The sequence below is a fragment of the Saccopteryx bilineata genome, chromosome 3 (genome assembly GCF_036850765.1).
Source record: "Saccopteryx bilineata isolate mSacBil1 chromosome 3, mSacBil1_pri_phased_curated, whole genome shotgun sequence".
In the NCBI taxonomy this organism is placed as follows: domain Eukaryota; kingdom Metazoa; phylum Chordata; class Mammalia; order Chiroptera; family Emballonuridae; genus Saccopteryx; species Saccopteryx bilineata.
The window spans coordinates 130453785-130467429 of NC_089492.1; the positions used below are offsets into that span (position 1 = coordinate 130453785).

The following is a 13645-nucleotide window of genomic DNA, read 5'->3' on the forward strand; positions in this document are numbered from 1 at the left end:
CTCTACTTTCTCTCCTTTTCACTTCCTCATCCACTGATATCTGCCTGATCCTTATCTCCTTATCTCCTGCTGTTCTGTTTCCTGTCTCCATCTGTCTTCAAAAACCCCTCAGATGCCTGAGTCCCTCTGACAGGGTCACGTCTCTCTCCTTTTCTGTTACAGGGTGTAATGGTGGGAATGGGCCAGAAAGACAGCTATGTGGGGGATGAGGCTCAGAGCAAACGAGGGATCCTGACTCTCAAGTATCCCATTGAACACGGCATCATCACCAACTGGGATGACATGGAGAAGGTATTGGTTAACTCCCCCTTTAACATGCTCATTCTGATGATAATAGATCATCACAACCCTCGACCCTCATATCTCACAGTCCTCTGTGCTTTGTCAACTTCTTCTATAATGTTCCTCACATTCTTCTTTCCTTCCTGTCCATCCCCATAGCCATGCTCAACCAAGGATGCTGACATCTCTCACAGGACTATTGCAATGGTTCCTGGCTGATTTCTTTGTTTCCTATCTCACTCACCCCTTTAATTTTCTACACTGCTGCACAGCTTATCTTTCTAAAAACACATCAGATCGTGTCATTCACCTTCTCAAGAATCTTCAGCAGCCGGCACTAATGGATAGTAGGTTCCTAACTTCTTGGCCAGCATCTGAGGACCTGGTCCTGCTTAATCCCCAGTTTCATCCTTTCACACAGCTTTCACTCTAAAGCAGTGCTTATTCCTTCTTTCAAATGCTACTGCTGCCTCTACAGAGGCAAATAGCTTCCTTCTTTTTTATTTTCTCTGCCAGGACCTCAGGTGCATTGGTACTGTATTATGATGATAGTTCTCTAATGAAAATTTTAAGTAAGATGCTATGGGATTTCTAGAAGCCTTTTCTGTGTGTAAGAAAATGTGGCAAAAAAGCAATTTTTAAATGGTAGTTTATGATCAACAAAATCATGTGTGCAAAATGCTAATAGAGCCTTTTTAAAATTCTTTTGATAAATTCTACTGACAGTTGTCTGAGAGTTCTTGTTTTGCAATGACTGCCTTTTGAAATGTAATAGAGGGCTTACTGAGCAGACTGCCACTGGGAATAAAGAGTGTTGATATAAAATCTGTAACACACTATACTTTTCACTAAATCCTAGATTCAATCACTCTGGATGGGAAATAAATAGATAAAATACAATAGCTTTTGCTTTCCACAGTAGAACTGTTAAGAACACAGGCACAGTCAATAATGGGGAGGTCTGGAAGACAAGCCTTCCCTCTAAGCCTCAGCTTCCTCATTTGTGGAGCTAAAACATTTTCTTCATTAGGTTGCTTTGGAGATTGAATTAAGTAAATACTAAATATAAACCCAAGACATGGAACTTATTTAATGCTCAATAAATGGCACATATTATTTGTATATCTCTAACAATGTAGAATTCAAAACATAACAAAAACATTTTATTCATAGTAGTAACAATATAAACTCTTTTAAAAAAACACCTTAAAATATATTATGTGCCTTAAAAGAAAAACGGAACAAGATAAAGCTGTCAAATCTTCTAAAATTAATTAATGGACTCATTCCCATTCCGATAAAAACAAAACAAAACAAAAAAAAAACCTCACAATTTTTTTTCTTTGAGAGAGACAGGAAGAGAGAGAGAGACAGAAACATCAAGCTGCTCCTGTATGTGCCCTGGCTGGGGAGTGGAACTGGCAACCTCCACACTGCAACAATGCTCCAACCAACCAAGCTATCCAGCCAGGGTTTAATTTATAGATTGATTTTTAGAGAGACAAAGAGAGGAAGGGAAGCATTCATTCATTGTTGCACTCAGTCGAGCACTCACTGGTCGCCTCCCGTTGGTGCCCCTCCTAGGGATGGAACCCACAACCTTGTTGCTTTGGGAGGATGCTCTTAACCAACTGAGCTAACTGTCCAAGGCCAAAAATATCTCACAATTTTTAAATTGTATACATTTAAGGTGTATAATGTGATGATTTAACACACATATATTCTGTAACAGTCGCCACATTCAAGCTAATTAACATATCTGTCACATCACAGTTGTTCTTTCTTGTAGTAAAAACATTTGGATTTACTTTCTTAACAAATTTTGAGTATACAGTCGCATACTGTTACCAATAGTCACCATGCTGCACAGTTAGTCTCCAGAATTTATTTATCCTACATAACTGAGACTTCGCTCCCCTTGACAAACATCTCTCCATTGACCTTGCTCTCCACCTCCTGGAAACTGCCGTTGTACTCTGCTTCTATAAATTTGACTAAAAAATCACCAGGTTTAATTATGCAAGATAATCATAAAGTATGTTTGAAGAAAGATAAGGCAAAATTTGTGAGAACAAAATGAGTAAGAAACACTGTGAGAGGAGACTTGCCATATCCAAATATTAAAATATAATAGAGTTATAAATATTAAAACAATTTGGTACTAGCACAATGGTAAGAGAAAACACATGATACATGAAACTTCTGGCACTCTGGTGTCATTCTGGTACAACTAATTACTTATTTGAAGGGTGAGGAATCTTAGTTTGTTGCCCTTACCTCATGCTACTTTACCAAACACATATCAATTGAATATAAAAATTAAATATAAAAATTCAAATGATCAAAAATTATAATATAATAGGTATATTTATCAAATTTCTGGTGAAAGGAGTCATAGAGAAAAAGAATGACCAATGTGATTTCTTAAAAATCATAACATCTAACATCTAAAACATAAACCAAAATTAAAAGGCAAAATACAAATTGCAAAAACTATTCACAAGTGCAATGAAAGATTAATATAAACAGCTAGAGCAAACTGATGATTAAGGATATAATGTCTCCACCAGACAAGAAAATAAAAGATATGAACAGATAATTTCCCAAATAAAAGTTATAAAAAGTTGCAAATCTTTTTAAACTCATTTGAAACAAATTTTAAAAATTCAAAGTGAAACTAGATATATTATTTATCTATTAAATTATTTGTTATTTTAAGAACCAGAGCCCTGTATGCAGGTCAGGGTCAGAGGTGCACTTTCTTGTTCTGGAGTAAATAATTTAGCCTCTTTATAGTAAAAATCGAAGAGTCTTCCAATTGCCATACTCTTTAACACAGTAATTCCGCTGTTAGAATTCTTTTCTTTGGAAAACAACCTGAATAGAAAAAAGAAAATGTATTATGCGCAAAGATAACTATAACAGGATTATTTATAAATAAAAATGGAAGATACCATAGGAATAGTAATGTGATTAACTATATGATGGTATATGGTAAAATATTGTATAAGCATTAAATAAAGTGTTTAATGTATTAAAAAATAAATATTTACTATTAAAAAGGAAATTATTTATGTTATATTAAGTGAAAAGTGCATGGAAACAAAATTGAATATAAAAGGGTAATAATAAATCAAAGTATATAAAATAAATAAATGGTAATAGTCACAAATTCAAAAATACATAAAGGTGAAAGATTAGGAAGAAGAAAATACCAAACTATTAGCTATTTGTTATTCAGTAATTAAAACATGGGGGACTTTTATTCATCTCAAAAATATTTTTGATAATGTTAACATTATGGACAATGTCTTGTTTTTAAAGTACTTTATAAAAACTCCAAAACGTGAAGAGAAAAAAAAAAAGTGCAGCTATTTGGGCGTCACACCAAAGCTTCTGAGTGTGGGTCTGGGACATGCCTAGGAACCTGTGTTGTAACCATTACACCAGATGATGCTGATAGAGGGCATCTGGGGCCCAGTACTGATAACCACCTCGTTCAGACTGATTACCATCTCCTTTGTGTCACTTGTGAAACTTCCACAGACCAGGGGCACAGCTTGTGCCCCTTTTTTCTGCCTTGGGTGCCCTTTTCAGTCTCTGTCGACTTCTTTTGCCTTCAGGGCCCACCTAATCCACCTGCAAGTGAACTGCTTCTGCCTTGTCCTTCACTTAGAATATGAATGTCTTTGTCTTTTGTCTTTTTTTCTTTCTTTCTTCCCCTCCAGACTTTGGAACTAAGATCTAGGGGCATGTCTGGTTCATAGTGGCCCTTCTCACATTTAGCACCATCCTAGCACAAAGCCAGGGGTTTATAAATAGGTGGGTACAATGGAATCAAATGATCCTGTACCCGCCTCTGAGGACATCAAAGCCCTGGCACTCTCTGCTGAATGCCACTGAAATAAAAAATAAAATACTTCTTAAATTTAAAAATTAAACAAACTTTTGTTTTGTGGTCCTGGATCACTGAAGAGAGACCTGGACACAGAGGGAAGAAATAACTTCCTTTAAAACTGTGGTTCTCCCTTGGGGAGATGTTGCTTCCCAGGAGGCGTTTGGCAGTTTTGGTCTGGGGATATGTTATTTTTTTTCTTAAGTTTTTTTTTAAGTTTTTTTAAAATTATTTATTTATTTATTCATTTTAGAGAGGAGAGGGAGAGACAGAGAGAGACAGAAAGAGAGGAGAGACAGAGAGAGAGAAGGGGGAAGGAGCTGGAAGCATAAACTCCCATATGTGCCTTGACCAGGCAAGCCCAGGGTTTTGAACCGGCGACCTCAGCATTTCCAGGTCAATGCTTAATCCACTGCGCCACCACAGGTCAGGCCTGGGGACATGTTTTTTGCCTGTCCAAACTGGAGAGGTGCTACTGGCATCTAGTGGGCGGAGGCCAGGAACGCTGCTAGACATCGCATAACCCACAGGTCAGTCCTCTGCAACAAGGAATTACCCAACCTAAAATAAAATGCTGAGGTTTAGAATCCCTGTTCCACAGTACCAGCTGGATCAATATTCCACAGGGAAGGTTCAAGCAGATCTATCAGTTTCTAAGCAGGAAATAGTATGTGTTCAGTTGGGGCGCAGGCGTTAATTTAAGGAAGGACTACTCACAAAGGTGTAAGCAGAGTTAGGGATCCAGAAAGGGATGTTGAGGCAGCCAAGTACTAGCAACAGAGGGAAATAATTCTTATCTTCTGAATGCTGAGAAGGAAAGACGAAGTCTGTAAAACTGTGTGAGAGCTGGAGCCCTAAAAGAGAGGCCACTCAACAGGAGTGGTACTCATAAAAGGCCACACTATTACTGGGATAAACACCCTGATCTCTTTCTCCTCCCACTCTTCAACCTCTTGCTGGTATCTTGAATAAACCAAACATAGCTAGAAGCCAGAAAGCAAGGAAACAGAGAGATGTAATGGGCTTGGGCCCCCAGGGCACAAAGCAGAGAAGAAAGGGGAAGTTCAGGCAGAAATAATCAACATACTATAAAGTATAATGGCCCCAGATCCTAGTCTTGTCTGGGGCCCTATTGAGAAGGAATTTAACCTCTAAACTTCAGTCAGAATTTCCCAGAGCTGACAGTTACCTCCAGATACCAGAACACTGTGCCATACTCCCAAGCGTGGGCATGTCAATTGTAATTGTCCCGCCCACTGGGAGTCTGCTGGATTCATCCGACTTTTGTCCCAAACAGATCTGGCACCATTCCTTCTACAATGAGCTGCGAGTAGCACCTGAGGAGCACCCCACCTTGCTCACGGAGGCCCCCCTAAATCCCAAGGCCAACAGGGAAAAGATGACCCAGGTAAGAGGCCAGCCAGACTTGAGCACTGGCACCAGAATGCAACATGGCTGCTTGGTCAGATCCTTTCTTCCATTTATATATCAATGAAACAAAATTGTTTGAGAATCTGCTACATGAGTGGTCCATGCCAGGCTCTATAGGAAGTGGGAGTAGATTAATAGGCATATTTCCTGCCCTGAATAAGATTCCAAACCATTCTTTGGGTCAAGAAGTGCTGTGATTTCTGCCAGAGAGTCTGTTACTCTGCACTGTCCTTTCAGATCATGTTTGAGACCTTCAATGTCCCTGCCATGTACGTCGCCATTCAAGCTGTACTCTCCCTCTATGCTTCTGGCCGCACAACAGGTGAGTAGCCCTGTTGCTGTACTCTGTTCCCTTTCTGATTTCAGAGAGAGGGAGGGAAAGAGGATCCTGCTCAGAAAAATCAAAGTGATAGCCAAAGTCCAGGGAAAGCCTTGCATTAGGATAACAGAAAGGAAGCCCATGTGGGTGGAAGTATGCCTAGAACGAACCATGACTAGTACATCCAGCAAGGGCCATTTCCATCATAGTCATCAATCTAGGAGCTTATAGACACTTTCCTACAATACTGGAATGTTTCTGCTCATGAAGCAGCAACAGTAGTAACTATGATGGTGGATATACAAGTATTTTGTCCTTGGTATGGAAAGGTGCTCAGGGAAACAAAGGGAGCCTCAAAATAAAGCAGTTTTTAATAGGGACTTGACATTCCATGAATGTCATTCAAAGATTTATTCATGTATTTATTGATATGTTTATTCATTCATTCATTCATTTATCCATCAAATATTTTTCCAATCCTGCCTACTATGTGCCAAACACTGCACCACTAACAAACAAGACAGACCTTGCCATTGTGGAGCTATAGCCTAGTGGGGGAGAGACAAAAGTAAAAGATAATTTCACTACCAGTAATAAGGACAGTAATAAGGAAGTACAAGGTATGTACAGATTTGCATTCCGTGTATTGCACTTGATTTTATTTAATGGCCACATGGTAGTCATTGTATTATGGTTTATTTAGTTAGTTAGTTATTTTAACCTTTGTCTATTGCTGGGCCTTTATGTTGTCTCTAATTTTTCTTTTTTATTATAAAATATGCTGTGATCAACATTATTGTACAAGAGTAAGCTACTGGTCTCTGGATATTTATTTTACCTCTAACCTTTACTAAAACCATCTCATTAGTTTAAACCATCCTTTCAGTTGATTCTTCTGAGTCTTCTAGATATACAACCACATCATCCATCTGCAAATAATGACAATTCTATTTTCTTTTGATAATAATACCTTTTATTTCCATTTTGTGTCTTATTGCATTGGCTAAAACATCCAGGACAACAGTAAGAAATAATAAAATAATACTATTATAATGTTTCCCTGTCAATTATGCTGTGGCTGTAGGATCAAGAGAGATTTCTTATCATGCTGAGAAAGCTTATTTCCCTTTACGCTTTCCTAAAAGTGTTATTAGTGAGAATGTGCATTTTTTTTCAAATTGGCTGGTTTTTATAGTGCCTTTCAGTTCTAACGTTCAAATTGCATGTGCGTATGTGTTAGTTTGATGCCTGAAAGATGTAAAAATTATCCAGTTTCACTTTAGGAATGTGCAGTCTAGATGCAAATTGACAAGTGCGCATTATTGTGAAAGTGTTTCAAGGAGTACAAGAAGAAGAGACATTTTACTTGCTTTCCAGTAGGCTATAGTGTCACTTGGGAGAATAAATTGATTTGTGCAAAAAATATGATTGATTATTTTTATGGTGGGGGAATTTTCTCAGCTTCTGAAGAAAAATACAGTAATTGAAGAACATTGGTAAATGGCTGCAGAAAGAGACAGGTGAAAGACAAGAAAGGGCCTGACCAGGCAGTGGCGCAGTGGATAGAGCGTTGGACTGGGATGCAGAGGACCCAGGTTCGAGACCCTGAGGTCACCAGCTTGAGCGTGGGCTCATCTGGTTTGAGCAAAAAAAAAAAGCCCACCAGCTTGAACCCAAGGTCGCTAGCTCCAGCAAGGGGTTACTCGGTCTGCTGAAGGCCCACGGTCAAGGCACATAGGAGAAAGCAATCAATGAACAACTAAGGTGTTGCAACGCACAATGAAAAACTAATGATTGATGCTTCTCATCTCTCTCCATTCCTGTCTGTCTGTCCCTGTCTATCCCTCTCTCTGACTCACTCTCTGTCTCTGTAAAAAAAAAAAAAAAAAAAGAAGACAAGAAAGGTTTTCACAGGTCCCGTCCCCTCTGTCCATAGGTATTGTCCTGGATTCAGGGGATGGCGTCACCCACAATGTCCCCATCTATGAGGGCTATGCACTGCCTCACGCCATCATGCGCCTTGACCTGGCCGGCCGTGACCTCACGGACTACCTCATGAAGATACTCACAGAGAGAGGCTATTCTTTTGTGACCACAGGTATCCAGCTCCTTTCCTGATTCTGAATTCAGCTTAAAACCAAATCTGATCTAGGATCAGAAGTTTTTAGTAATGATGAGGAGTCTGTGGCTCTGTGTCCTCAAACTATTTGAGGGCAGACAGGGAGACCCTAGCCTGGGGCCGAGCCTCTGGACAAGACCAGATAGTCAAGGAAACCTTGTTTAAGGGGAAAGTTTCCAGACCAATACACCCTGAGGAAGGGGCAAGACCTACTTATCCTAAGCAGCATTCTGTTGATCCCTCCTTAAGTCCCTTTTCATAGCATCACCTTCCTCCCCAGGCACCTGCTATCTCCATCCAAGTCTACACAAGGATCGGAGCTAATTTTTAACAGTGCTGAGTGGTAGTAAGATCTGGTGATACAATTTACCATATTTCCCCATTTATAAGATGCACATTTTTTCAAAAAATTTAGGGTCTAAAAACTGGGTCCATCTTATACAGTGGGTGTAGATTTTTCACTTTCATTTCCTGCTTTTTCGTGCAGATGAGGAGTTGTATGTATTTTATGATGAATAAAACTTGAGTTCAATAACTTTATATAATACACTCTTTTTTTTCAAATTTTAGGCCCCAAAATTAAGGTGTGTCTTATATATGGGAGTGTCTTATACATGGAGATATATGGTATTAACTGAGGGCATTTATAGTTTGTCTGAGGACACCTGGGAAAAATAAGGTCTGAATATCTAAAGGTAAGGTATCATGCCTCACTGGCCACCCTGGGAAAAAGTGTAGTTAGGCAGGGGCCTTCCTAGATTCTGTAAGATCACAACATATAAGCCTACATCTGAACCGAAAATGTGTCTTGCAAGGCCCTCAGGAAGGCCTGCAGCATTCATTGTCAGGTAGAGTGAAGACAGCAAGGAGTTAAAGCCCATGCAACCTTTTGCTTGGGAATCAAGACTATGAACTCCTGCTTTAGGAAGAGGAATGAAAAAATTAACATTCATCCTAAGACTGAATCCAAAGAAGTAAAAGGAAGGCTTTCACAGAAATCAAAATGAAACAGATTAACAGATCTGACTATCTGCTTTTTGTCATTTCTGCCACTTCCAGCCGAGCGAGAAATTGTGAGAGACATCAAGGAGAAGCTGTGCTATGTGGCCTTGGATTTTGAGAATGAGATGGCCACTGCAGCCTCCTCTTCCTCCCTGGAGAAGAGCTATGAGCTGCCGGATGGGCAGGTCATCACCATTGGCAATGAGCGCTTCCGCTGCCCTGAGACCCTCTTCCAGCCTTCCTTCATTGGTGAGGCGCTGCCCGCAGTCCCTGTGATCAAGAGGGCAAGGTTGAGGGGTGGAGAAAGGATGGAAAGAGAGACACCAGGAAGCACACAGTTTATTGTTTCTACATAGCCCATATTTTTCCACAAAGAGCCAAAAATACATAAACAATACAACTAGATGAAATCTAATTTTAAATAAAAGGGTAAGGAAATCAAGATAAAGAAAAAGCAGGAGAGAGAATACAATATGAAACTAAGAGTGAGGTTAATAAACAAAACACTTGTTGGACTGCTCAGAACTTAGGATATGAGGTTGAAATTATGGTGGTAAACAGGATGAGTTTAGGGGTCAAACCTGGTTTTAAGTCCTGGCTCTGCCTCTTTAAGCCCTGTCACCTTGGACACATTATCTTCTTCAAATCTGTCATCTTATCTGTAAAGTGGAAATAATGATTGTACCTATTAAAAAGGATTGCAGCAAGGATTAAATAAGAGAACAATGCAAAGACAACTCTTTCCTGAGGAGGGTATAAAAAGAGCAGGTCTGTAAGCAAATGTTGATAAACAGTGTAGTGGTAAATAGCAAACCAGACGGAGTGCTATTGGCCTAAGAAACCAAGAAAGGCTTCTTAGAGAAGGTGGATATTTGAACAGAACCTTGAAGAATGAGTATCATTCTATGGTATCTGGGGATAGAAGGAGTGCAGAGTAGGGAATAGCATACAAGGCCAATTGAATGGTATGTACAAAAGCATGGAGGTGTGAAAGGTCAAATTCTATTTGGACACAATGGAAAAATTCCGTGTGTGTGTGTGTACATGCATGTTGTGTGTTTGTATACATGTAGGGGTTAGTCATATCAGCAATGGAGATCCTCTGAAAGCTGCTTTTTTTTTTTTTTTTTTTTTTTTTTTTTTTTTTTTAGCAAGACACAGACAGGCAGAGAGAGAGATGAAAAACATCAATTTTTCATTGTGGCACCTTAGTTATCCATTGATTGCTTTCTCACATGTGCCTTGATGGGGTGGGGGGATGGGGCTACAGCAGAGCGAGTGACCATTTGCTCAAGCCAGCAACCATGGGGTCATGCCCCCACACACAAGCCAACAACTCCATGCTCAAGCTAGTGAGCCTGTGCTCAAGCTGGATGAGCCCATGCTCAAGCCAGTGATCTTGGGGTTTTGAACCTGAGTCTTCAGCATCCTAGGCTGACGCTCCATCCACTGCGCCACTGCCTGGTCAGGCACCTGAAAGCTTTTAAGAAGCCATGTAGCAAGGTCAGGTTTTATTTTAAGAAGATTCTTCTATCTACTGTGTGGAATTATATCACATAGGCAAAAGACTAGAGGTGGGAGGGGCAGCTAGGTGGGTATGAGCTGGTTTGGCATATAGGAAGATCTTTGTGCCAGGATAAAGAATCAAAATGTCAACCTGTAGGCAATGGAGGGCTATCAAAGATGAAATGATGGGTATGTCCACCTAATGGAATATTAGGTGGCAATAAAAGAGAATGGACTGACCTGTGGTGGCGCAGTGGATAAAGCGTCAACCTGGAAATGCTGAGGTCGCCGGTTCAAAACCCTGGGCTTACCTGGTCAAGGCACATATGGGAGTTGATGCTTCCAGCTCCTCCCCCTTCTCTCTCTCTGTCTCTCTCTCTGTCTCCTCTCTAAAAATGAATAAAAAAAAAAAAAAAAAAAAAAAAGAGAATGGAGTACTGACACATGATATAACATGGATGAACTTGAAAACATGCTAAGTGAAACAACCCAGACACGTAGTGTATGTATGACTCCATTTATATGAAAAAGGCAAAGCTATAGAGACAGAAAGTAGATTAGTGGTTGCCTAAAGCTGGGAAAGGGATAAAGGGAAAATGGGGTGTGTCTGTTAATGGGTGTGGGGTTTCTTTTGGAAGGATGTTTTAAAATGTTCTAAAATTACATTGTGGCAATAGTTGCCAATTAGCCTGACTAGGTGGTGGCGCCGTGGGTAGTGTCGGCCTGGGACGCAGAAGACCCATGTTCAAAACCCTGAGGTCACCAGCTTGAGCACGGACTCATCTGGTTTGAGCAAGGCTCACCTGCTTGAACCCAAGGTTGCTGGCTAGAGCAAGGGGTCACTCAGTCTGCTTTAGCCCCTAGTCAAGGCCCATATGAGAAAGCAATCAATGAACAACTAAGGTGCCGCAACAAAAAATTGCTGCTTCTCATCTCTCTCCCTTCCTGTCTGTCTGTCCCTATCTGTCTCTCTCTCTCTCTGTCTCTGTCACAAAAAAAAGTTGCACAACTCTGATTATACTCAAAACTATTAAACTGTACGCTTTTAAAAGGTGAATATTATGGCATGTGAGTTATATCTCAATAAAACTGTGAGAAAAGACAATGCAATGAAAGTGTTCCTTTAGAAATATACCTCAGGCAACAATGTGAAAGATCAATCAGATCGGGGGAAACTGAAGGCAGGGTGATGACTAGTTAGAGGGTTGATCTTGGAATCTATGTGGGAGGTAATTAAGGGTCTGGATAGGGTAGTTGCAACAACAGAAAGGTCACTTGAGGAGCTGAAGTTGTGGGTGCTTATAAGAGATGGACACTGACTAAATACTGTGACCTCTACTAGGCATGGAGTCTGCCGGAATTCACGAAACAACGTACAATTCCATCATGAAGTGTGACATTGACATCCGCAAGGACTTATATGCCAACAATGTCCTCTCTGGGGGTACCACCATGTACCCTGGCATTGCTGACAGGATGCAGAAGGAGATTACAGCCCTGGCCCCCAGTACCATGAAGATCAAGGTGGGTCTTCACCCAGTTCTCATCCTGTTCTTTGTCCAATGACTTGGCTGCTGGGGAGATGCTCAGAGTCCTGCTGTCAGGCCTGTAGCTTATGGGTGTCCTGGGTTCAGCATCATCCTGGGGGGATTTTATCTTGGGGGATTATGTTCCTTGGGCACTGATGAGCTGGAGACACTTTTAGCATGGGCTCTCAAACATAATCACATGAATCATATGAGAAGGGGGTGAAAGAATTTGAGATGAAGAGAATATTGAGCTGGTTGAAGAAGAAATCAAACAGAAGGAAAAAAATATTTTTAAAAAAGAGGGAAATAGGAAGAATAGAAGAAGTAAGACTACAACATCTCAAAACTTAAAAAGGGAGTTGAGTATTACTCCATGAAAGGTGAAAGTTTCAAAGAGAGAAAGTTTGACCGTAGGACAGGCTGCTGGTTTGAACTCACGGGGACATTTCTTGATTCCTGGAAAGCCTGTTGTCCCAGCTTGGCCATAGCCTTCCCCATACTGCTTCTTACCAGAGCTTCTCACCTCATAGGCCTTGGCAAAATGGGAGCCCACTTGTCTTACTGCTTCTCTCTAGCCTCTGGTCCCCAAGCAATCAATAAATAATACAGTCCTTTCTAAGGTCATCTAAGAACTTTGCTGCTAACAGGTTTAGAAAGAGTTGGGAATAGACTAGAGATAACAAACAGGTTGAAAGTTACATAGTCTCACAATAAATAAATAAAAATAATCTGAAGAAGTAAATTCTCCATGTCAGTAGTCTAAGTCTAAGAACCTTCTTCACAAAGGAAGGCTGCCCTAGATCTTGCTTCTACCTAGCAGATAGTGTTCAGCAGAGGAAAGCAAGGAAGGCCACCAAGAAAAAAGTGAGAACCCATGGGCTTTTCTCACCTGGAGCCACTAGAGCAGCCACACTTACTGCCACCTGCCACATGGGGTTTTTTTACCAGGACCATGTGTCAGGATACCACACTTAGCCTCACCACCAGATTCTAGTTCATCAAGTCTGAGGTCATCACACCACCTACAATGACAAACGAACACCAGTGAGTTGATGCACATCCCAATTTGTGAGCCACTGCATTGAGTTTAACAATATGTGCCAACCTTCAAGGAGTCTAGGATCTAATTAGTAGACATGATGAATGAAAAGGCAATTTCAATAAGACAAGAGGAGGGGAAAGAGCTCTCCAAGCAGGGGAAATAGAGTGAGCAAAGGTGCTCAGGGGTGTGTGAGCATGTATGAGCATCCCAGCCAAATTGGACAGCAGGATTTATGTAGAGGAACGGGGGGAAATAAAGGAAGCCTCAAGGATATGGAGTAAGAGTTGTGGGCTGGAGTGAAGCTGAGATTGAGGACGTCTAGCACAAGACAGCCCAGAGTTTTCTTACAACTAGAACTGCCTAGCAATAAAATGTTACCTTCTTAGTGGCTGTGCCAGTCCTTGAGGTAACTTTCCAAGAAATGAGGGGGTGACTTTTGTCTCCCTGAGTAAGATAACTTCTAAAGACCCTTCTTATGCTGCAATTCCATGATCTCTATAAGTTACGGAATATGTAGAGA

At 40.7% G+C, this 13645-nt stretch overlaps 1 protein-coding gene across 1 annotated transcript in view; it reads left to right on the forward strand.

Annotated features, from left to right (window-relative positions):
* The window catches only part of ACTG2 (actin gamma 2, smooth muscle), a 28715-nt gene that overhangs the window by 13939 nt on the left and 1131 nt on the right, over nt 1–13645 (forward strand). Inside the window, exons 3-8 of the mRNA XM_066264784.1 lie at nt 163–291; nt 5475–5585; nt 5846–5930; nt 7864–8025; nt 9106–9297; nt 11897–12078. Of these exons, the coding sequence (XP_066120881.1) occupies nt 163–291; nt 5475–5585; nt 5846–5930; nt 7864–8025; nt 9106–9297; nt 11897–12078 (861 nt within the window). The remainder of the gene's footprint in view (nt 1–162; nt 292–5474; nt 5586–5845; nt 5931–7863; nt 8026–9105; nt 9298–11896; nt 12079–13645) is intronic.